The sequence below is a fragment of the Lepus europaeus genome, chromosome 2, assembly GCF_033115175.1.
Source record: "Lepus europaeus isolate LE1 chromosome 2, mLepTim1.pri, whole genome shotgun sequence".
NCBI lineage: Eukaryota > Metazoa > Chordata > Mammalia > Lagomorpha > Leporidae > Lepus > Lepus europaeus.
The window spans coordinates 13,691,819-13,716,494 of record NC_084828.1 but is presented as its reverse complement, the minus strand read 5'-3'; the positions used below and the strand labels follow the sequence as shown (position 1 = coordinate 13,716,494).

The window sequence follows — 24,676 nt, the reverse complement described above, 5'->3', positions numbered from 1 at the left end:
TAAAAATTTATTAGTTTCTACTCACCAGGGCATGAAAAGAAGAAACAGAAAATATTCCAAGGCGGCCCATGGCCACTTTCGTCGGTCGGCTTGCAAATGCGAGCAGCCTTTTGGGGTTTGGTAGTTCCCCACCCTGCAGGCTCGCTAAATAACAGCGGAAACGAAATAGGTCCATTTGGAACTGTTCGAGATTTTGCTCCCAAACAAAAATCTGCCAGCGTAAAAACATGAAAGAAAACAAGGAGAGGAAAAAGGAAAACAAATGTTAACAACTTTGTCTTACACAACACTGTTTTACAAAAGTACCAATTATAATCCTAGGGGGTACCCTTTGTTTCCTAGGTATATAAGTTTTTCCTGCAAAGATCTAGAGCCATAAATTCAGTACGATAAACACAAAGTGTAGTATCCATTGCTCTTTGCTCTCCCACTGTATATTTTGTGTGTCTGGGTCCATGTGCTTCAAGATTTGGGCCACAAATGCAAGACAGAAATAAAAATATAGGTCCTTTAAGCTACAGTGTGGCTCAACCTACATGGCTTTCTAAGACATGGCTTTTCAGACTAAGACCAGCAAAGAAGATAAGATAAGATGAATTAAAAGTCAGAGGCAAATTTTTGGGAAGAGCTGGGTGGTTCAGGGTAGAAATGGACAACTCCAAATGGTGGAGACCCAGGTGTTGGAGTGCATAGCTCCAACCACAGGTTATATCTAAGATCTAAGACAATCGCTCCCTTTTATAAAGCTACAAAGTAACACCTATTTCCTAACCTGGTGGGTTGTTAAACAAGAAAATGCAAAAATAAGTTCATGATCTAGAATACAGTGAACTCTCAGGGATGTTGATGTTGATACCGGTTAAAGTTTATATCAACCCTTTTATTGAAACTTAAAGTATAGTATCAGTGCGCACACATGCTCAGAGCAGTGCATCCCAATGGTGCAAGCAGCTCCAATGTCTATGCATAGGTGAGCGGATACACAAATTGAGGTAGATGCATACCACATAATAATATTCGCCAAAGAAAGAAGGAAGAACTGAAATACACTACAATGTGGATCAATCTCCCAAACACTCTGCTGTGTGAAAGAAGCCAGACACAGAAGGTCACATGTGATGCAACAGGCCAAGCTATCAAGACAGGACGTCAGGGACAGGGTGGACTAAATGTTTATCAGGTGTGGGGTTTCCTTTGTGGGTGGATGAAACTGTTTCAGGACTAGAAAGAGGCAAGCTGCACACAAAAAAGGGAACGTACAAAAAGCCAACGCACAGCTCACTTTAATTTAGGTGAGTGATGTCTCAATTTTAAAGAAATATGGGGCCAGCAATGCGCTCAGCAGGTTAAACCACTGCTGGGAATGTCAGCATCCCATCGCGGAGTGCTGTTTCAATTCCCGGATGCTCTGCTTCTCATCCAGCTCCCTGTTAAAGCATCGAGGAAGACAGGACTTGGACCCCTGCTACCTATGTGGGGACCTGGATGCAATTCCAAATTCCTGGCTTCAGCTTGGCCCAGAACTGACCATTGCAGCTAACTGGGGAGTGTAGACTAGCAAACAGAAGAACGAACTAACCCTGTCTCTGTCTCTCTTTGTTACTCTGCCATTCAAATAAATACATAACATATATATATATATATATATATATATATATATATATATATATATATAAATATTCCAGGTCATGCAGGGAAAGAATAGAAGGAGAGACACGTGAAAGGCCTAGTCCTGACCCATGTCATCAACTGTTCAATTACTCATGTATCTTTTAGTCACATTATTATTTTCCTACGTATTAGGACAAAGTTTCCAAGCAGGTGTTTATCACCAACTTCAAAACAAGTCAAAAATGCACCCTGGTCATTTCACTAGATCCTTCTTTTTTATCATGAAATATACCTATCCTCTTACAGAGCAATTCTATGTGCAGGCAAGAAACCCAGCACTGAAGATATCTGGGGAAAAATTCATCTGTACTGAACATGTACAGATTTTTTCCCTTGTCATTATCCTCTAAACAATAGAGTATAACAATTATTGGCACAGTATTTATATTGTGTTAGGTACCATAAATAATCTAGAGAAGACTTAAATAGGATGATGTGCATACATTCCAGGCAAATCCAATGATATTTTATATCAGGGACTCAACAGGGTTTTATATCCACAGAGGGTCTCAGAAGCCATAACCCATGGACAGCAAATGACTGTACACATTCTTTGAGATGTACTTCACCTCTTCTAAATAAAGAACTCTAAATTTCCAGAAGAGTAAGAACCAAATGTCCACCATCACTTAGCTTCCAGTCAACCTGGTAATGTAGGGAATGAAACTGTAGACTTTCTAATAACATACACCCCCTAGAATAGCACACCATTGGCTGGAGCTAGAAGGCACCTCTATTAGACTTCTGTCTTTCATTCAATGTAATATTGTTCCCTTCAGCTCATAATAATCAACTGTGAACAAAGGGTGGAGAAAACTGACAGTCCCAATGAAGAATTCAGCAGCCCGGATGACAAGCTGACAAGAAGATGGCCAGAGATGCTTCCGGATTCCAAGGCAGCAGCAACATTTGTCAAGGCCTAACGATTCTACCCAGGGTCCACACGCAGAAGCACCATTACCTGATCTAATATAGTTTTCTTCTTCTTCGAGTCAGTGACAGAAGACAGCTGCATTTCGCCCATTTTCTTCATCTTCTCATCCATGTCGATCTTCTGTTCCAGTTTTTTGATTTCCGACTTGAGCAGCCGGAGCGTGTCTTCTTTGTGGTGGTGTCGGGCCACGGCAGCTGCGCAGGCCGAGTGGATGGCGGTGATCCAGTTTTCAAGCTCTGTTTGGCTGGTGGTCTGCAGAGGGATGGGACAGTAAGTCACCTCTTAGGAAAGTAAGAAACAAGATAGGGAAGCAATGCCGGGGAGAAACAGGTCTAGAACCCCATGGCTAAGGCCACTCTAACCTTCAGAGAGTCAAAAAAGGAAAGTTAATCTCAGGCCAGATCTTCCGTCCCCCCAACTCCAGCCATCCTTCAAAGACGTTCCTGAGCGAAGCTATCGCATCTGCTCACCCAGTGACTTACAAAGTCCCTTCTGTACATGAGACTTCTACACAGCTTGGTCTCCACGTAAGAGGGTGATTGTGAGGCAAAGGTCATTTTTCAGCCAGCATCACTAGTTTCAAGGTGTCAGGGAGACCAAGGAACTTTACTGGTCAAGGAAGTCACCAACAGCCCTGCCTCCAGTGAACTGCTGGAACTCCACTCCAGAAGCCTGAGTCCAGTGTTAAGCAGCAATAACAAAACTAGGGTCGGGAAAGTGGTTCCTGGCAGCTAGTAGCAACATTGTCTTAGAAGGCTGCAAAGCAGTCCTCCAACAGCATCCCATGTGCTGAGAATGGCCTGTGCAAGGTGGGCATCGGACACAATTTGGGGGACACCCACCAACCGACAATCTCAAAGTGGACTTCAAAGGCAAAAGTCGGAGTGTGTACTAACTTGCTATTGATGATTCCACAGGAACTAAACCTGTGAGCATTTGTATGTCGGGGGTGCTGGACTTTTCCATGTATTTTCTTAAGCCCAGAGAAGTTTAATAAATGCTCAGAAGGCAGCCCATCTCAACAAGTAAGTCTGCTTGGCACTATGGTACTAAAGTAGCTGCTAGCATCATTTTTTGTGCAAAACCAATGCTGATTTTTTTTCTCCTCTGAGTTTTTTGGCTTGGTGGAGTGATAGCACAAAAACAAAATTCCATTAACAGAATCCCACCAGTACAAAACTCTATGCTGGCTGGCAAGTGAAATTTAAGGCAAAGGACTACAAAGTTACATCTATTATTATTTCTGAATGTCAACAACTTTGTACTCCACAAAAGAAACAGCATCAAATATTGAAAATGGTGTCTGCCGGGGCTGGCACTGTGGCATAGTGGGTAAAGCTGTCCCTGCAGTGTCAGCATCCCATATGGGTGTGCGTTTGAGTTCTGGCTGCTCCACTTCCAATCCAGCTCCCTGCAAATGTGGCTGGGAAAGCAGCAGAAGATAGCCCAAGTGCTTGGGTTCCTGCACTCCACATGGGAGACCTGGAGGAAGCTCCTGGCTCCTGACGTTGGACTTGTCCAGCTTAGGCTGTTGTGGCCATTTGGGGAGTGAACCAACAGATGGAAGATAGCTCTCTCTTGTGTACATGCTGTAACTATGCTTTTCAATTAAAAAAATAAATCTTTACAAAGAAAAAAAGAAATAAAATGGTGTCTGTCAACAAAGCCACCTCACATTCTGCAATCCAAAATGATGGAGGTTTTTAAGTGTTTTCCTGTGGATGTATTATATTCCAATAAGCAGAAGTAACTCCTACAAAGTCAGTGGAATATGATGAGTGGAGGAGGAGAGGAGATAAAGACATTGGAAGTCACATGTAAACAGTTGTAGGTTGAGAAACTTAATTTTGGGGGGAAGCACCTGTGTATATGAGATTCATCTTTAACTCCTAAAATCTGCTTCAAATGATTTACTTCCATCTCCTCTTTGAGGGGCGATATATTCCACTTTGTCCTTGCACAGAGTTCAAAATCCTTCACAAGGAAACAACAAGCTTATTCCTACCCAAGGCACTGACCTTTGGCTTTTTTGGGTTCTTAGCATAAGTATTTTGTTAAGTGGGGTTATGTTCCCTATTGCTATTAGAGGAGGTACCAGTTCAAATGATTAAAAAAAAAAAAAACTGAATAAGGCTTATTTTTTTAACAAAAAAATAACTAAAAGCTCCTAAGATGAAAACACCCAGTGTTGGTAAAGATACGGAGCATCAGGAATGCTCAGAAGCTGCTGGAAGGAGAGTTAACTGGCAGGACTGCTTGAGAGAGCAACCTCCTGGAGCTGAGATAAGCACACCCTGTGGCCCAGAACATGCACTCTGGGTGTGTACCCCGTGGGAGCACACTCACCTGCCCACCACAACAGATGCACCAGAATGTGCACGGTGGTCCCAGATGTCCCTCAACAGAAGAACGGATGAGTGTGTGGGATAATCACACAAGGAAAGTCTAGCCAGCAACAAGAAGGGTCTGTACCCAAACACTGCAACACAGATACATGTCGCACACATAGTGCAGAGCTAGGCAGGAAAGCATATGTACCAGAGGACTCTATTTATACAAAGTGCAGGCAAAGCTAATGCTCACCATTGGAATTCCAGAGAGCAGCTCTTGGGTGGGAGTGAGGGCAGGGGTAGCAATCACAGAGACACACAAAGAAGCTTTTCTGCTTCTTGACCAGGGCACTGGTTACACAGGTGTGTTCAGTTCATGAGACAGCATAAAAACACATACTTTTCAGTGTATGTAATACTTTCATAGAAAGTTTCTCCCTAAAATCCTCCCATAATATATTACCCTCGAGTTTAAGTATACATGTTCTATTCTTGTCCTAAAAACATTACACTACATATTCCATTCTTCATTAAAGTTTGTCCCTATCAGATTACAGAGAGAGTTCCAAAGACATCACCCTTTCAGCATTGTTTCTTTTTCCTGCCAAGTGCCTGGCAGCACACATACATACAGCCAAAGAAGCCAGCAGGAAAGAGTATGTCCCAGATGACTCTATTTGACACAAAACATGTGCTCTGCTTTCTCTGCACAGCTAAGTGGAAACGAGGGGATAGACTGCAGGAGAGAGCTGGTGTTTTCAACCATTCTAAAAGGACAATACGGGGGTATCCAGATGCTATCCTTGCATAGCTGGTGGCAGGTGGCACTAAGGAGGGGCTATGTCTCTCCCTCAAACCCTAGCTCTTCAACACTCAGTGGTCTTCCACATCTGTTTCCTCAAGATAAACCGCTCTCATCTCTGTCTCAGTTGGAGCCCTCCAGCCCTACCTGTCACTCCTGGACTCAAGGATAAGGAAATACTCAGCTATAAAATCTAAGAAATGAACAGAAAGATCCTAAACTCCTGGCAGCAAGCTCTACTAACTACACATTAGGAATTTAAAAGTTTAAATGCAAATATTCACCTAGAAGGGACCCAGGTGATCGTTTTACAGATGGGAGAACAAAAGACTAGAAAAAATTAAGGAAGACACAGCCATTCATTATAAACTTTCATCTCCACCAATTCTGTTTGTCTGGCTTTTTTCTTTCTTTTTTAAATTAAGACACACTGATCCTAAGCCCTCAGTAGCACCTGCCAATTGCTCTACCCATTCAGATGCAGGGCCCATTCATTACTCTGAGCTCCCTCATCTCCAAGCAAATGGGCCGATGGACCTTTCCTGTCCCTCTTGAAGTTGGGCATGGTCATGTCTCATGTGTTACCACTCAATAAAAGCCTGATTCCCCAAGTCTGTACCTTTGTCTGCAGTCTCAGAACCGTGTGTTAAGATGGAGTTTCTGTCTGCCTGGGTCTCAGAAGTGCTCAGGCTGGGTACAGCTTCAGAGCGAACTGCCACAGTCACGTGGCAGCAATGGGAGCTGCTCTTTACTATAACATGATCAAAACCATCCCAACTGATCATCTAGCCAAGTAGAAAATCCATTATCAAAATAGATCAGGAAGGGCCACGAATCTGCTATGTCCTGTAGAATAGCCTCTTGCTCCCTTTGCTTCACGAAGGGGGATCCCTGCTTCCCCTCTCCTCTGAGGATGTCGCCCAAACTCAAGACAAAGGCAACACAGTCCATTTTGATGTCAGAGTTCACGTTCACCTCTCATTGAAGAAGTGGCAATGAAGGAAGCTGATTCCGGCGGGTGTTAAACAACCTTTGAAAAGTGCACATTTAATTTTGGCCAAATAGCTGTCCTGGAACTTATTTATTTATAACAGAAAGGAAGATGATGGCTTGCAGTGGAGGGGATGGGGAGAACGGAGTTACAGAAGGCCTCAGAGTTCCACCTTTACAAGACGGAAAGAGTTCTAGAGATCGATGTCAGCGGGAGCTGTGCAACACCATGAACTGCACTCCACACCACTGAATAACAGGCTTAAAAAAGGTTCAGATGATCCATATGATGTCATATGTATTGTTCCACAATTAAGTAGAAAAAAAAGAATTTAAAAATAAACAGAAGAAAAATAACATACCAATCCCCTAAACCTAGAAAAGCAAACAGTACACAGAAATGTGCGATGACAGCTTTATGAAAAATTTAGCCATCAGCCCTTTTAACCAAGAAGTACGCTTCAATCCTGCAAACTCTTGTAAAACCTGTCAGGGGCTGGCGGCAGTTCCATTAGAGAGAATTTTTGCTCCTGCTGTCCTTTCTAAATAAAACAGCAGTCACTGCCACCTTGATGATTAAGCCTAATCAATTTCTCAGAAATACAATCCACTAAATGAGCTTCTGAGCAAGGCTGGTCCCTTTGCAGTGGCACATGGGGAGCTACAAGTTGATGCGAGGGAGGGAAACTCCGCTGACTACTTTCAACAGCTAGTTAAATAGGGAAAAGTCCAGAAACACTTCCAGACGTTTACAGGCTAAGCAGTGCAGAACTCTCACAGCAGATGACTAACTCGATGCAACACTTTCCAGTGCGGACTCTCCAAGTCTTAATCTAGCACGCTAAGAAAGCTGTTCAAAATTGCTCACCTCGCATCCCCTTCTTAAACCAAGCCAAGCTTAGGTAGCGACATCAGATCCAAGTCATACCCCTTCTTCAGGACCCAGTGGTCACAAGGCAGGAGGCAGAGACCACCCAGGGGTGTCCTGTGACAGCCACCACTCCACTCGTCACCTTCCATTACACAAACAGCAGCCGACAGGTGAGAGAGTGAATTTTGTGATTCTGCCTTTGCCTTCTGGGGATGCTATAAATACTGTATGAAGTTCATGAGAGGCACGGGCAAAGTTCTTGCCAACAGAGGAATATAATCAGCAAAAAATGCATTCTGCATAAGAGCCCCTCTGAGTGCCCAGTTAAGATGAAGTATATGGCTTCATTACATATTTAAACAGAGCTGGCTTCAATTACCCAACCATAGCATGACACTTGGTGATCTCAGATAATCAATTGTTTATGTGAGTGGCAAGAAAAGGGAGATTCGTTTTAACTAAGAGAAATTCTACAGAATATGTGCCAAGTCTAGCACACTAACATTTTGGATAATTTGAGTTTATAATTATTCTTGTGCTTCTATAAAGTAGGCCAAATGTTTTTGTTTCAAAAGAACAAAAGAGAATAAAGTTAGCTGCTTTTAAGAGGTTAGATGAGAATAAGCTTTCTGGGTGAATTCTTGAAAGAATTTTTTTGGGGGGATTGATTCTTTGTTTATCACATTTTACAGTTTTATTTTCATGGGGAGGGGTCATTTGGCGCAGTGGTGAAAGTCGTAGCTTGGGAGGCTTTTATCCCGTATCAGAGTGTGGGGTCCACGTCTGGGCTTCTCTGTTTACAATGTAGCTTCATGCTAATGCACACCCTGGCAGGCAGCAGGTGACAGTTCCAGTACTCTGGTGCTTACCATCCATGTAGAAGACCAGGATGGAGTTCTTCCAAGTGTTATGGGCATTTGGGGAAGCAACCAGTGGATGGAAGATTCTCTCTCTCTCATCCTTCTCTTTCTTTCTCTCTCTCTTCCCTTCCTCTTTTTCTCTCCCTCCCCACCCCCTTTCCAAATAAAAACAAATAAACTGTGAAAAAAATATGAGGGCACCTGCCTGGCACAGTGGCATTAAGTCACTGCTTGAGACACCGCATCCTTATCAGAGAGCCTGGTTCATGTCCCAGCTACTCTGCTTCTGATCCAGCTTCGTGCTAATGTATACCCTGGGAAGCAGCAGATTATGGCTCAAGTAACTAGGCCCCTGCCACCCACTCAAGGAGACCAGGATGGAGTTCTGGGATCCTGGCTTCAGTCTGGTCCAGCCTTGGCTGTTGCAGGCATTCAGGGAGTGAACCAGTGGACAGAAGATATCTGTCTCTGTCTCTGCCTTTCAAATAAAATGAAAATAATTTTTTAATTAAAGTTTTATTTATGCTCTTAATTAAGCTGTCAGTTTTAACATTTGTATAGAGAACTTATAAAGTTCTCTTCCTCTACAGGAGAAAATCATGCAACTGTGCACTCCTTCCCACCCTCTGCCCTCACCACAGCCAACCACTCTGGGCCCACTTATTGGAGAGGGGAGCCACAGACCTCAAGAAGCCAGGTACAAGAGAAGCAATGGCAATATGCACCTTCAGGCAAGCCAGCAGTACCCAACACATATTGCCACCTGGGATCCCAGCTCAAAAAGGCCACTTACCATGTGCTTGTGCTAGGACACCCCCAGTCATTGCTTCTGTGCACACATGACAGCCACACAGATTTCTGGTGGCACATACTTAAGTATGGTCAGACAAGAATCACCAAATGTTTGATGAAAGCATGAAAGGCGGAAACCAAAGCCCACTTCGAACAGCCCTTGACACGGCTGTTGAGGAGCAGTTTTTTCTATACTATTTGTTGACCTCTGTACTGAGCGTAGGTTAATATTATGTGTATAAAGGTAATTGAGGGGCCGTCGCTGGCGCCATGGCACAGTGGGTTAATCCTCTGCCTGCCATGCCAGCATCTAGTCCTGGCTGCTCCTCTTCCAATCCAGCTCTCTGCTATGGCCTGGGAGAGCAGTAGAGAATGGCTCGGGTCCTTGGGCCCTGCATCCGCGTGGGAGACTGGGAAGCAGCAGCTGGCTCCTGGCTTCAGATCGGCGCAGCTCCGGCCATTGCCACCATCTGGGGAGTGAACCAACGGAAGGAAGACCTCTCTCTCTGTCTCTCCCTCTCACTGTCTGTAACTCTACCTCTCAAATAAATAAATAAAATCTTTAAAAAAAATCAAAGGCCTCGACTGCCTCCATTTAAAAATAAATACATAAAGTTAATTGAAAATAGATCTTGGTAAAAAATAAGAATGAGAATAGGAGAGGGAGGAGGAAGAAGGGTAGGAGTAAGGGTAGGAAGGAAGGTGGGATGGGAAGAAGAATCGCTATGTTCCTAAAGTTGTATTTACAAAATGCATGAAGTGTGTATACCTTAAATAAAAGGTTTCAAGGTTGGGTGGCAATGCCCCAGGAGAGAAGAGAAGCAATGCCTGATGCAGAGAAGTGTCCCCCAGACCTACAGTTTCCCAACAGAAGCAAGAGAAATAAATAGAGAAAATAATGGAGAAAAATGGAAAGAAAAGAACTTTTTGAAATAAAAATATAACCAACATTGAAATCTCAATACAGGGCAAACTACCAGGAAGGATGGGAACATCAGTGATAAGGAAATTGTTTTAAATGTTTCACAGGAGAAGAAAGGAAAATAAATCACCAGAAATGACAATGTTATCAGAAAATAAATGAACAAAGAGGATATGATTTCCAAACCAAAATTTCAAATTACTCAAATATTATTCAAGAAAAAGGTAGAAGGGAAACATTTCAAGTATGTACCTTTTTTTGGTAGGAAGTTGCTCCATGTTGTTTTGATGAATATGAAAGAATTTATTAGGAAAAAAAAATGAGACACGTGACCCAGCAATCTACTGAAGGTAGTGTGTTTGCTGTACACAAGGCCAAGGAAGCAACATAAGAGTGTGAGAAGACAGGGGTCTTGGACAAGACAGGCTTCCAGGAAGAACACAGTAGTTATTCAATATACTGCAGGCTTACAAAATACCATTACCATGAAGGGAGTGGGGGAGGCAATCATTAACTACTGAAGGAAAACAAAAACACAAACAAAAAATTGCTCAAGAAAATAAAATCATAGTACACTGTTACGTTCAGCAGCTAACAATGTTTATATGGTGCTATCGTTCGAATGTGCCCCCAAAAGTTCATGTGTTAGAAACTGAATCCCCAAAGTCAGATGTCAGTGGTATCTGAGGTGGGGCGTTTAGGATTAGATGTGGTCACAAGGATGAGACCCCTCAGGATGGTGTCACTACCTCCCCACAGGGCACTCTCCACTGCATTATGAGGCAGCAGGAGTTCTGCACTGGATGCCAGTGCCTGGCTCTTGGACTCTGTCTCTACAACCATGAGTTCAACAAACCCCATTCTTTATAAATCACTCCATCCATGCTATCCAGTTATGGTCACAGGAAATGAACCCAGACAAGGTTCTAACAGCATTCTGGAATGGGTTACTGATTTCAGCCTAAATTTTCATGTGGCTGCATAGGAACATGAGGATAGGAGAATTTATCTAAAATATAGCGAAACCTTCATCTGGCATAACAATCAATCGTCAAGGCCTACACTCCACGAAGAAATAGTACATAAGCGTGGTCATGGGAAATGAGGGAAAATCCAAGAACCCTAACAATGAAACCAAAGATCCCCGTGAAAACAGCAGGGTACAGTTGATTTTTAAGAATGAGGCTAGCGGTGGAGGGAGGAGAGAATTTCTATGGAAGGTTGCCTTTTAAGATGAATTTAATTTAAACTATGTGCTCATGTTTATATAATACAGATTTATGATGAAAAAAAAAAGGAAGAGGAACACAGCAGTATGTTACTTGCATGATACGTAATAGTATACAAGTTGTGCACTAAGCTCCAGCTCAGCCACAATTCCACCCCCACTGAGCTTTTAATAAGTTGTGTGTGTGTGGGTGGGGCTTCTACATGCCAGGAGAAGGGCCCATCATGTTGCTGATTTTCAGCATATTCATGGACATCCACACTCTCCCTCAATACCCTCCAAAGACCTAGGCAACTGGGGTCCCCGCCTTGGCTATGCACCCCAGGAGGGCTCCCAGTTTGCAGCACTTCCCTTCAAACTTTTCTTGCCCCCTTCTGGTGCCTGAAAAGGCAGAGCCCAGGAGGGACTCCCATACTGTGTCTCTCCCCCAGGATCTCTAATCTTGCTTGTTTTCTATGCTGTCAATGACATGACCCAAACATTTGCACATCAGCCTGTGGCGAATGTTTCACTCCCACCATTCTTGGCCCTTCTCCACAACTAATCCCTGCCAAAGTCAAAGGTAGATATTTCTAAGAGGTTGGCTAGGGGCTGGGCTAAGTCAACACATAAACCAACAAATGGGAGGATGACCTCATTGCTCAGCTTGTCATATCTGTGATAATGTGAAACTAACAGAGAGACAAGGATCCAAGTTAACTTCAACAAATTCATCAGGACAAATACTACACATAACAAACAGCACTTAAAGTAGACAAATTTCAGTTCTGTGATTGGAAAAAAAAAATCATTGAAATGAGACAGGGAATACCTTTCTGGGTAAGAGTAATGCTGGGGTGTGAGGCCACAAGCTCAGTGAGTCCAGTGTGATGTGGCTTCTAATAAATTAAACGGATTGACACTAGCTTTGCAGAGGAAATGAGAGGAGCAGAAGCTCACTGCAGGCTCAATGGGGCAGACCACCCAAAGGATGGGATGCCAGTCCCCAAGCAGACTTATAAACAACAACAGGAAGAAAGGTAGGCATTGGGCTCAGCAACTGAGATGCCACCTGGGGCTCCCACAAACTATATCAGAGTGTCAGAGTTCAAGTCAGCTCTGCTCTCAATTCCAGCTTCCTGTAAATGTATACCCTAGGAGGCTCAAGTACTGGGGTTCCTGCCACCTGTGTGGGTGTCCTGGATTGAGTTCCTGAGTCCTAGCTTTGGCCTGGCCCAGACCTGCTGTTGTGGACATCTGAGGAGTGAACCAGCAGACAGAACATCTCTGTCTCTCTTTCTCTCTACCCCTGCCTTTCAAATAAAAAAACTTCAAAAAAATTTTAAAACAGAAAAATTATTCTATGTTGGTACAAAAAACTTGAAATTTACCCAGAGAAGGAAGTCTTCAAACATTTCATGGAAAATGTATATTACAAAAACCTACGAATTACAACCTTTTTTTGCACCAAAGTAAACACACCTTTTATTTCCATGAACTTTTTAAAGCATGCTTTTTTTATCTCAATATGATAAACAACCTTCTAAGCCTCAGGACTACTTAACAAAATGGTTGAAAACCAGGGAGCAAGAAAGATGGCCCAACACGTGGCACAGTTCTAACCCCCTGGTGGGAATCTTGCAGAGACAACCTTCTCCTGAGACTGAGTCTGCTCCACTCAAGTTCAAGATACTAAATAACCCCTGAACTCTGTTCTACGAAATCTACCTGATGTCTCCTTGAAAAGGTAACTTCCGGATTGTTCCCCAACCTGGCTGACCATGTCCAGGGCACGTGCTAATGGCCTTCAAGTCTGATGCCTAAGGCCACACAAACATAACCCTAAAGATCTCCAGAGCCTGAGAGATTGAACCTTTAGATTCCTCATGTTGAAGCTACACTCCACTTCCATGAAGACATTACTTAAGAGGAACAGAGAAAATGAGCTCTTTCCCACAAAAATAGTAACTATGACTAACATCTGTCGAGCACTCACTATCTATCAGACACTAATGACATTATTACATCTACTCTGCAACTCCACACAATGCTATAGATACTTTTCCTTTTCCTTTAATGAGACACTTTTAGTATGTACCTATACCCTTGCGCAAGTGACTTTCTAAGCCACAGGAAAACTTTCTATGTGAGCAGAGGCAATCTTCCTTTGGAGATAATATAATACTGTTTACATTCCTTTGGATATATACCTTTGGGCTTTTCCACCCAATCGGGCATTTTTCTTTCTTTGCTTGGTAGCTATGTTTCCAAGGCAGTTAATATAGGAGTGAAAAACTAATATTACGATAGGTTATCCTAAAAGCCACTGAGTCTTCTGGAATTGTGACATCCTCAAGTCATGGATGAATGAAAGCTGGACAGGAAATTATACTCAGTAGGTGGTTGGGCTTCGAGTAAGAGAGATCTCTAATTGAAATACAGCACGTGCAGGACCAAGAGCTGCACTTTGTTGCTCCAACCTTGATGCTCATGTGTACCCCTGCCCTTCCCACACAAAACCCCTTTTCTACTTCTGCTGAAATCTCTTTTTCTTGGGTGAGTCTCTGGATATCCAAGGAACTGTATCAAATCAGCAGAAGGCAGGCTCTGGAAACTGTGTGCACTGAATGGAGCCCTGGGGCTGGAATAACCTACAAATTATTTCCATAATCATGCCTGATCCCCCTTGGTTTAACCTCACCCCCTACACACACAGGTTTCTTTCAAATCCAACTCCTCTGGAGTTATGTGGATTACAATAAGTAGAAGGCACAAAATGCCTTCATGGATCCTCAACAGCAGTAATTTCCTCTGAAAAGGTTCATTTTGTGTTCTATCCCACATAAGTAGCATAAAAATTTCACCCTAACAAGAAGACACAGAGGTTTTCATGAATAAGGTCTTATGTTGCCACAAAAGAATTTGATTCAATGTGACCTATGGGGTATTTAGATCCTACTAGCAATTTTATGGCTAAGAAAGGCCTTCCAAAAGAAATTTGCACCAGAAATGCAAGTGAAAAAATGGGGCCTTTCTGAAATCGATCAGCTAATCATTGACCTGGGTAGTGAGACAAGAAAGGTCAAAATTGGGTTGCAATTTGGAGATACTCCCAGTGAGTGACTTAATTCTAAAGCTGAGAAAAAGTTGGCCATTTCTTACCATAACCACCAATTCTTTTCTATGTCTTTCTTCCCTCCCCTCCACCAAAGAAACCTTTTATTTAAGGGGTACAAATTTCATAAGTACACCTTTAGGAATATAGTGATTCTTCCCACCATACCCACCCTCCCACCCTCACTCTCACTCCACCTCCTCCTCCCTCCCCCATTCCCAGTCCCATTCTCCATTAAGATTAGTTTTTAATTAACTTTATACACAGAAGACCAACTCTATACTAAGTAAAGATTTCAACAATTTGCACACACACACAACTGTCTAAGAAAGTTCTACAGTTAATTCTCATAATACAACTCATTAAGGACAGAGGTCCTCCATGGGAGGTAAGTGCACAGTGACTCCTGTTGTTAATTTAACAATGAACACGCTTACGTATGATATCAGTGATCACCTGAGGCTCTGTGTCTTTCTTATCATCAACAATAATTGTAGGGGTCAGCAATGTAAGACAGCAGGTTAAGCCACAGCCACAGTTTAGGATGTCAGCATCCCATTATGGGAGCCACTTTGAGACCCAGGTATTCCACTTACTTTCTTTCTTTCTTAAGAAAGAAAAAACTGAATTTCTTTGAAATTATTAAAAAATATCTTTGAAATTCTTTGAAAGACACAGTTACAGAGAGACAGAGGTCTTTCATCTACTGGTTCAATCCCCAAACGGCTGCAACATCCAAAGCTGTACTGATGTGAAGCCAGGAACCAGGAGCCTCTTCCAGGTCTTCCATGTGGGTCCAGGGGCCCAAGCACTTGGGCCATCTAGCGCTGCTTTCCCAGGCCATAGCAGAGAGCTGGATCGTAAGTGGAACAGCTGGGACTCAAACCGGCACCCATAGGGAAGACGAGTGCTACAGGCAGCGGCTTCACCCTTTACACCACAGCACCGGTCCCCAGACGCTCCACTTTCTATCCAGCTTTCTGCTAACGCAGCTAGCTTCAGCCTAGCTCAGGCCCAGCCATTGCAGCTGTTTGGAGAGTGAACCAGCAGATGGAAGGCTTCTCTGTCTCTCCCTCTCTCTCTCCTGCCCTCACTGCCTTTCAAATAAAAAAATAAATCTTTAATAACAATAATAATCGTAATAGTAATCAGATAGTCTTTATCACCAAAAATAAGTATAAAATAGTAATTAGATAGTGTATTGACACAATAAGAGGTTTTAGAAAAAGAAGATTTGATTTATATCCGACTCTTATACTCAAAGACTTGGAGTCTAATTATTAGCCTAAAAACCTCAGCATCACAAGTGAGGTATATAATCTACCGCAACAGGCCAAAATATGGACATACAAACCAACACAGTACTGTCCTAAGATTAAACAGCACCCACAATTTAAAACACACCTAAGATGACAGCACAGTAAGGGCTAGTAAAAGATATTAGCTGTTGGTATGATATTACTGTTGTTGCTCTTAATTAGGCATTCCCTCAAGTGTAACATACCCAAGTATTAAATAAAAAGTTATGATAGATGGGAAAAAAAGAGTTGGAATGACATATAGAAGAATATTTGCATGACCTTGGAACATGTATACAAAAAGACTTTGAAAAGTTAATGGAAAAGTGGAATTAAAAGATACTTCTATTTTGGTATAAAAAAAGTTTGATGATGAGGTCTTTACTAATTATATACTGAATCGATCTTCTGTATATAAAGATAATTGGAAATGAAAAAAAAAAAACCTGGTGTTAATTGGAAATGGCATAGAAAATTAATTAATTTTTTAAAAAAATATTATGTAGGATCTCTGTCTTTAATGTGCTGTACATTCTTATCTAATGCTATAACTAGTACTCCAACAGTATTTTTTTCACTTTGTGTTGCTATATGGGGGCAAACTGTTGAAATCGTTACCTAATATATACTAAACTTATCTTCTGTATATAAAGAGAATTGAAAATGAATCATGATGTGATTGGAAGGGGAGAGGGAGCGGGAAAGGGGAGGGTTGTGGGTGGGAGGGAAGTTTTGGGAGGGGGAAGCCATTGTAACCCATAAGCCGTACTTTGGAAATTTATATTCATTAAATAAAAGTTTAATAAAAAAAAAGTTTAAAATGCATGCAGTGTTTTCAAAATATGTATTCTCCATGAACTGTTTGAAGATCCTTCATATTGAATATTTCAAAAAATTCTGCATCACAATACATTTATGTTTTAATTCTATTTTCCTATGAACTTTCTAAAGCATCCTCATATCTTAAAAACGGGATATACAAAGCACTGCCTCTTAAGGAGGACCTGAGATATTAGACTACATTAAAATTAAAAGTTCGACTGCAACAAAGGTCACCTTTAAGAAAGTGAAAAAGCAAGAGACTGTAAAAAAAATCTTCAATGAATATAATAAAATGAGAGATAATCTACAAAATACATAAAAACTACTAGAAGTCATTAAGGGAGAAAGACCAACAGAAAATGAGCAGGAGAAAGAAATGAGCACTTCACTGAAGTGGATGACATTAGAACAGCCATTAAACACGTGAAAATGTGCTCAACTTCACACTAATAACTTAAGAGGGGGAAAAAAAACAACAGGAACAAGCGTTGTCAAGGACAAGGAACAAGTGAAATTCTCTGAGACTGCTAATGGAAGTGTAAATTATTTTAATCATTTTGGAAACTGCTTGGAAGTATCTAGTAAAGTTGAACTTGAACCTATTCCACAACCCAGTAATGCCATTCCTAAGTATATATCCAACAAAAACACAGAAAAAAGTATCCTGAGAATAGGTACAAGTGTTCTCGTAGCAACACTGCCCATGGTCCCCCAAACCTGGGAGCAACCAAACGTACCTACAGAAAGGTCGTCATATGTCCCAGTTGGCTTGGGGCTGTTACAATCATACTTGTCATCCTGACATAACTGTTCTAAAAGTCTAAAGTATCCTTGTGAATGCATCAGTGTCCATGGAGAAGTAAAAACCTTCAAAACACATTCCTCTGTAAAAGCAGTAAGAACATGCCAAAATGGTCAAAATCAACTTTTTAGCATTATGAAAATTAAGTCTTGCAACAATTTGGGGATTATTTAGTAAAGTCAAATGACTGAATCAGTTAAGAACAGGAAGTTTCATAACATTTTAACTTCCTTTATTCACCTCTCCATCTCTCCATTTCCATACCCATATAAAAACCAGCTGCCTACCAACTACTGGAGGGGGCAGAATAGGTTTGGAGCACCTCTAAAACACCATTCTCGGAGAACTGTCATTATCTACTCAGTCTGTCTACCAGACCCTTGGAAACCCATTTCATAGGGCTGGTCACAGCTATTTAACCTGACCCAGACCTCACTCATGAAAATGGTCTTTACTCTTCCGGTGGTATGTGTGAGAAACAAGCAGCAACAACTGTTAAATATCACAGCTACCTAGGCCAGTGATGCAAGCAGACCAAATAAGAATGACCAAGAAACTTGAAGAAAATCTGGGGGATATAATTTCCACTGGGAGCTGTAAAAAGCTCTGACGTATTCCTGGGGATCTGGAAATCCACACACATCAAGACATGGCCAAAACGCCCCAAGGAGGCACTAAGCTCACCCTCTGATTGACCATGAGGCTCTGTGAAAGCTGAGGGGAAACTTAAAGTAGAGTTGAAATGCCTGAGCATTGAGAATGTGCTTTAGCATAAACACTTCTGTTCTTGAGAAAGACTGGGAGACTTAACTGCTTCTAGATGTTTAAAGAATTCTCCGTCAAATCATTAGTTGATCTAAGAAACTAGAATCAGAGACATCAGTGGCCACACATGACAAACCATAAATAGTTTACAAAGTTCAGGAAATACACCAAACAAAGAAGCACCACCAGGAAGAATAACCAACAACAATAATAAAGCCTGGATGATCCCCTTTCTAGAGTTGGCACATGTCATTCAGTGTTCAACCAAAAATATGAGCCATACAAAGAAACAATAGCATCTGGTCCATACAGAGGAGAGGAAGCTATCAATAAAACTCTGAGGAAGCCCAGGTGCTAAGTATGCTAGACAAGGATTTAAATTAACTATCTTCAATATATTCAAAGAACTTAAGGAAACCATATCTAAAAAAAAAGCATAAGAATTATATATCACCAAATAGAGAGTATCAATAAACAAAAAGAATTTTTATTTAAAAAAGAAAGAACTTGAGTTGAAATGTAGGTTAACCAGAAGGGCTCAACAGCAGAACTGAGCTGTCTGAAAAAAGAATCAATGAACCTGAAGTAGAACCACTAAGATTATCCAGTCTGAGCCTGGGGTGGCTGTGCTCCCTCCATCATAGATCTGATCCCCAGTATAACTCTGTACTGTTTTTTGTCACACCAGTCAAAGCAATAATACCATTTCCAGAAAATCTGACAGTCTGCCACGCCAAGAAGATAAAAACACATATTTCACAGTTGTATACAATACAATATTTAGTTTTAAAAAAAGATTACCCAGTCTAAGAAACACAACAACAAATGGAGCAGGGAATAAACAGAGTCTCAGAAACCTGTGGGACACCATCCAACACACTACTGTAATCCTAATAGGAGTCACAGAACAAAGACAGAAACATATAGGAAGACTGAAGAAACATCTGAAAATTTTCCAACTGTAATTTAAACTCTCTCTCTCTCTCTCTATCACACACACACACACACATACACACCCATTCACAAAGAAATACAATGAAGTCCAGGACAGTAAACTCAATGGGATTGGTACCTAGACATATAACAGACTACTTAAAGACAAAGATGACATCTTCAAAGCATCAGGGAAGAAGTAACTTCTCATATACAAGGAAACTTTAACAGATTTAACAGTTGGTTTCTCATTAAAGCTATGGAGAGCAGAAGACAGTGAGGTAACATTTTCAAAGCACTGAAATAAAGTTGTTGATAAAAATTTTATATCCAGCAAAACTACTTCAAAAATGAAGTAGAGTAGCAATGACTTAGCCTAATGGTTAAGGCACAAGGTAAGATGCCTATGTCCCATATCAGAGTACCTGGGTTCCATTCTTGGCTTCAGTTCCTGATTTCAGCTTCCTTGGCTCACATAACTGGGTTCCTGTTATTGAAGATGTAGACTGAGTTCCTGACTCCCAGTCTTGGCCCTTGTTATTACATGCCTCTGGGGGTGAACCAGTGGGAATTCTTTCTTTCACTCTCACATAAATGTTTTTTTAAAAAATTTAAGGAAGGAAAAATTAAATTATTCCTAGATAAACAGTAGTATACTGACTTGAGTGTAAGACATACACTCTGTTCAAGTTATATGAATTTATTGGTGGGAGACAGCATGCAGGCTATCTACAATGTTTATTCCTTGCAATGGGTAGTAACTACCCATTTACTTTGATATTTCACTGAGCAGCACATTTGTGTTTTCTGAACTCTGTTTTCCATGTGTTTCACATCACAGATTTGGGGGGAAAAAAACACAAACTTACCGCCTTTATACAAATAAAATGACCTCTTTATATTCCTTACTTTAATTGCCTAAATAAAAATAACTTTAGGAGCTACAACCAAAAACTTAGTGAAATAGAGTATTTTTTTTTTCACTATATCTTTGTTCTAGCTCTCTTGCATGGTCTAACCCCACTGTCATTTCATTTATCCCTGTTCTTGCTTTAATATTCACCATTTGGCCTTACCACATTATAAAGCTATGTTCTTCTGTCTGTCTTTCCTATTACATGTGAACACTTGAAGGGCAGGAACCATGTCAAAATCTCCTTGATATTCTTTTTTTTTTAAAAAAAGAAAAAGATGGGGCTGGCGCTGGTGCTGGCGCTGGGGCATAGTGCATTAAGGCCCTGGCCTGAAGTGCAGGCATCCCATGTGGGCACCAGTTCTAGTTCCGGCTGCTCCTCTTCTGATCCAGCTCTCTGTTATGGCCTAGGATAGCAGTAGAAAATGGTCCAAGTGCTTGGGCCCCTGCGCCCACGTGGAAGACCCGGAAGAGGCTCCTGGCTCCTGACTTCGGATTGGTGCAGCTCCAGCCATTGTGGCCATCTGGGGAGTGAACCAGCAGCTGGAAGACCTCTCTCTCTGTGTCTCTACCTCTCTCTATAACTCTGTCTTTCAAATAAATAAAATAAATCTTTTTTAAAAAAAGAAATAAATATATTTACTTATTGGGAAGGCAGAGTGATAGATATCTTTCATCCACTGTGTCACTCCCCAAATGGCAGCAACAGCCCAAGCTGTGTCAGGCTGAAGCCAGGAGCAGGGCTGGAACTAGCACTCCAATATGGGACACTGGCATCAGAGGCAGCAGCTTAACCCACAGAATCTTAATGCTGGCACCTTCCTGGTATTCTCAGAGCACTGAGGAAGCAGGGAATATAGGCTGAGGGAATTAATTCCTTTAAAGGTATAAATGAAGAAAGCCTTCCTAAATACCACAGAAAATGCTTGCACAGTGTACTACAAATGACCAAGCTCAAATTTCTGCAAGCAAATGTTAATCCTGAAACAATTAGCAGGGTAGTGTGTTTGGATTGTTTTTTTTTCTTTTCTTTTTCTTTTTTTTTTTTTTTGTAATTAACAGCCAAACATCAAAAAACATCAGATAGAAGATGAGGAAGAGAAACTGTTCAGGCACAGTCAGTCATTTCTGGAATGTCATCATTTTATGATTAATATTAGAAGAAAAGGTATTATTTTAAAATTTTTGACAGCTCAAATCATGTCTAAATTAAGGAATTCATGATCTTTCTAAAGTGCTACACAAATAATACTGAAGTTATGCCAAGAAAAAAAAAAAGAATCCTTTATGCATTAACCATGGCAATCAGAGCTAGTTTCTTAAATATAACCAATTCAAACTTTACTCTGAAACTGGGTGGGGTCTCTCATCACTGAAATTCAGTACAGATGTTTATTTTGCCATTCATTACCATATTAGTTTCTATAATGAGCAACAACAGATAATCCATCACGGACAGGAAAAGAAAGGGAGGGTACACAGGCAACAGGAGAGGTACTGCTGCTAAGGTTTGAGACGCCCTGCAAAGGAAGTGGCCAACCAACCTGGAACAGGAAGGCATCACCCAAGGAGTTGCTGAGGCAGAAGACAAAGTCCTTCTTGGGGTGCTCAGGCACAGCCTGCACAATGCTGTTCTCCACCCACACGGCATGCTTGGGGATGCTGTTGTGGTCTATTCCAGATCTGCCGTCACTCTCGTAGAAAAAGAGCGTGCACCCTGAGGAAACAAGGGGTCTGCGTGAGTGCTGGGTGCTTTAGCAACAAAAAGTCTGCATGGAAGCCAATACCTATGCCATGTCAGCAGGAAGGGCTTGGAAATTAAAGCCGTGGAATCCAGGAAGTCAAGTCATGGATTCTTTGCATGTAGTCCAGTTTTAGATGGGCCTAGAGAAAAGCAAAGATCTTACTGGCTTCTAAATCAGCATGGGACTGCTTTACATTTGCTCTCAAGTGCTTTAAGCCTCTAGTTTCTGCATGAGAATGTTTTGTTTTAATTTTCCTCACAGGCACAGAGGGATCTGTGGCTCTTCTGTCCAGTGGTGACTGCAAATACAGTTCTACAAGCCAGATGTATATCCAGCACAACGAGAGGACTGAAGTCATCACTATTCCCATTGGAGTCAACTCCCAAGTGTCTCACATGATGTGTAACCAGAAAACTGTAGAGAATGTATGAATGTGAGGGTCACACTCTTGGAGAAAACAATAGATACTAGCTTTAGGAGCTTTCAGGATAAGGAATCAAATGATAACCTTTTGATTTCAGATCTTATCTATAAAATCTTCTTTAGAAGTAAATCATGTCCTTGGAAGCTACAGTTCTGGTCCATAATGAATTACACTATGAAATCAGTGAGAGAGTAGTAACAGAGATATTTCATAGGTTTGTGGCAAGGTAGTTTGAATAGATACCATCCATCACTGCCTAAACTTGGGGGTCCCTTTAATAGCAATTACTAGCTGAAGGTTTCCTCTCAATTAATTAAAACCAATTTCTGGAGAAGCCTGAGCACAACTTTATGAATCTTGCTCAACTTCAACATAAGCTACTTAGTTTTCAGAATCTTCCTTACCACAAGCAAGTGCCAAGTTTTATGAGAATTGCAATGCCCTTGAAAGTACAATCTATTCAGCTACAATGTGAGCCTCTAAAGCAAATTTGCTCATCTGTAATTAGTAATGTACAATGATGTAGATCAATGGAAAAGTCACATTGGTTCAGAGGCAATTTTTCCTAGCCCATAATATTTCACATTACCATGTAACAGCTGTTGGATGCAACATTCCTAAGCACAGTTGAATGTGACATACTGGTATGCATTACCCATGCATTTCACATTTCTCCCTTGGCACAGTTTGACCAAGGGCTCCACTTCAAAGTCCTTACTGCATGGTGTCCTTGTGCTTTCTGACTGCATACTTGTCCTTTTCTCCATAATTCAGGTCTCTCAGTTATCCTTTCTATTCTCAATTACATTAGCTTCTTTTCTAAAAATCTTATGCTCATGTATTTTTAAAGATAATTTCTTGGGGCTCACATTGTGGTGCAGTGGGTTAAACCACCGCCTGCAATACCAGTATCCATATGAGTGCTGGTTCTAGTCCTGGGCTGCTCCACTTCCAATCTACCTCCCTGTTAACACAATTGGGAAAGCAGCAGAAGATAGCCCAAGGCTTAGATGCCTGTCATCCAAGTAGGAGACCCAGACGGAGTCCCAGGCCAGGTTCCTGGCTTTTGGCTTCAGCCATTGCAGCCATCTGGGGAATGAACCAGAGGGTGAAAGATCTCTTTCTCTCTCTCCTTCTCGCTCTGTAACTTTGCCTTTCAAATAGATGAATCTTTAAAAATAGTTTCACAGTGCTCTGGCTTAAAAATTTTAATAGAATTTAGTGTTACTGACTTTAAGTTTGGGTTTAAGACTTGCATACAAATAACTTATATACATATTAAGTAGTCTTCCCCAATGCTTTTTCCCATAACTTTTATGATTTTCAAGATCTCAAGGGTTTTCAGTAACACTTTCAGTAGGTTTGTGGCAAGGGTTTTCAGTAACCAAGCAGCACAATCATCTATATTTCCTAGTCTCATGTGTTACAGTAGCTAGATAAAGATGAGAGACGCAAACAAAAATGCCTGAGGGAGATTATTTTCTTCCACATCAGAGGTTCTCATGGGAAGGCAAATTGATGCTGTTTGGAGACACTACTGGGCACTACAACTTGTAAGGGAGAAGTGTGCTACTGGAATTGAATGGGCAAAGGCCAGGGAACCAATGCCTAGGATAGTGAAGAATTATCTGCAAAATGTCAATAGTGCCACTGGTGAGAAATATTGCTCAAAAAAAAAAAAAAAACCTAATTCAACAATGATCAGTAGATTTTTACCATTATTACTATGAGTGAGAACAGAGAAACAAGTCTGGATAATGGATTAGGAGACATCTCCAAGCCTTGGTATATGTACATACTGAAAAGTGTCAAGTCTTCCCAAATAGGTTTTCATAATTTTTTAATTTTGGTTTAGAATCATTCTCAACAGTAGGCAATTGAGATCAGCTTTTACTGAATTACCAATCTGTTCCAATTTTAAGATTCATGAGAAGTCCAGAGACCACACACTCCCTGGTAAAAACTGTTGACTTTAATTTCCATTGGAACATGGTCTGTATGTTCTTTAGCTGTCCGTGGAGATGCTCCAGAGACTAATTCTAGACAAAAATCTTTTTTAAATTAATCATTTTGCCCAATATGAAATAGTCTCTGAGGGTAAATTTCTATGCCACAGTTTCCAGGTGCTTTGCTTTTTATTTCCCAATACACAAGGGCTGCTAAGAAAAAGCCAGCAGTAAGCTTTGCTTTTTGAGTGGCACTGACAAAGCTCAAGATGTCAGTGAATAATGGGATACCCATCAGGACTCAGACGCGAAGGGTTCAGTGGCTCTGTGTTCTGGGCCTAGATCTTGACAGACTGTGTCACCCAGATCTGGGTCACCAAGAAAGTGAAGGCTCCCTCCCCTAATGGGTTCGTAGGCTGTGTGCTCCCACACACCTGCACCCTGGCTTCCTGTGTCATTATTCTCTAAGGGAAAGGCACAAATAAAATAACCCCTTCCGCTATGTCCCAAGTCAGAAAGTTGCCTACTTATTTT

General features: G+C 41.4%; 1 protein-coding gene across 5 annotated transcripts in view; it reads right to left on the bottom strand.

Annotated features, from left to right (window-relative positions):
* The window catches only part of TIAM1 (TIAM Rac1 associated GEF 1), a 454,781-nt gene that overhangs the window by 106,207 nt on the left and 323,898 nt on the right, over positions 1 to 24,676 (bottom strand). For all 5 annotated transcript variants that reach the window (XM_062206186.1, XM_062206194.1, XM_062206213.1 and 2 more), the window contains 3 exons: positions 21,572 to 21,744; positions 2,633 to 2,857; positions 26 to 211 (listed from right to left, as the gene is read on the bottom strand). In XM_062206186.1, coding sequence (XP_062062170.1) covers positions 26 to 211; positions 2,633 to 2,857; positions 21,572 to 21,744 — 584 coding nt within the window. The remainder of the gene's footprint in view (positions 1 to 25; positions 212 to 2,632; positions 2,858 to 21,571; positions 21,745 to 24,676) is intronic.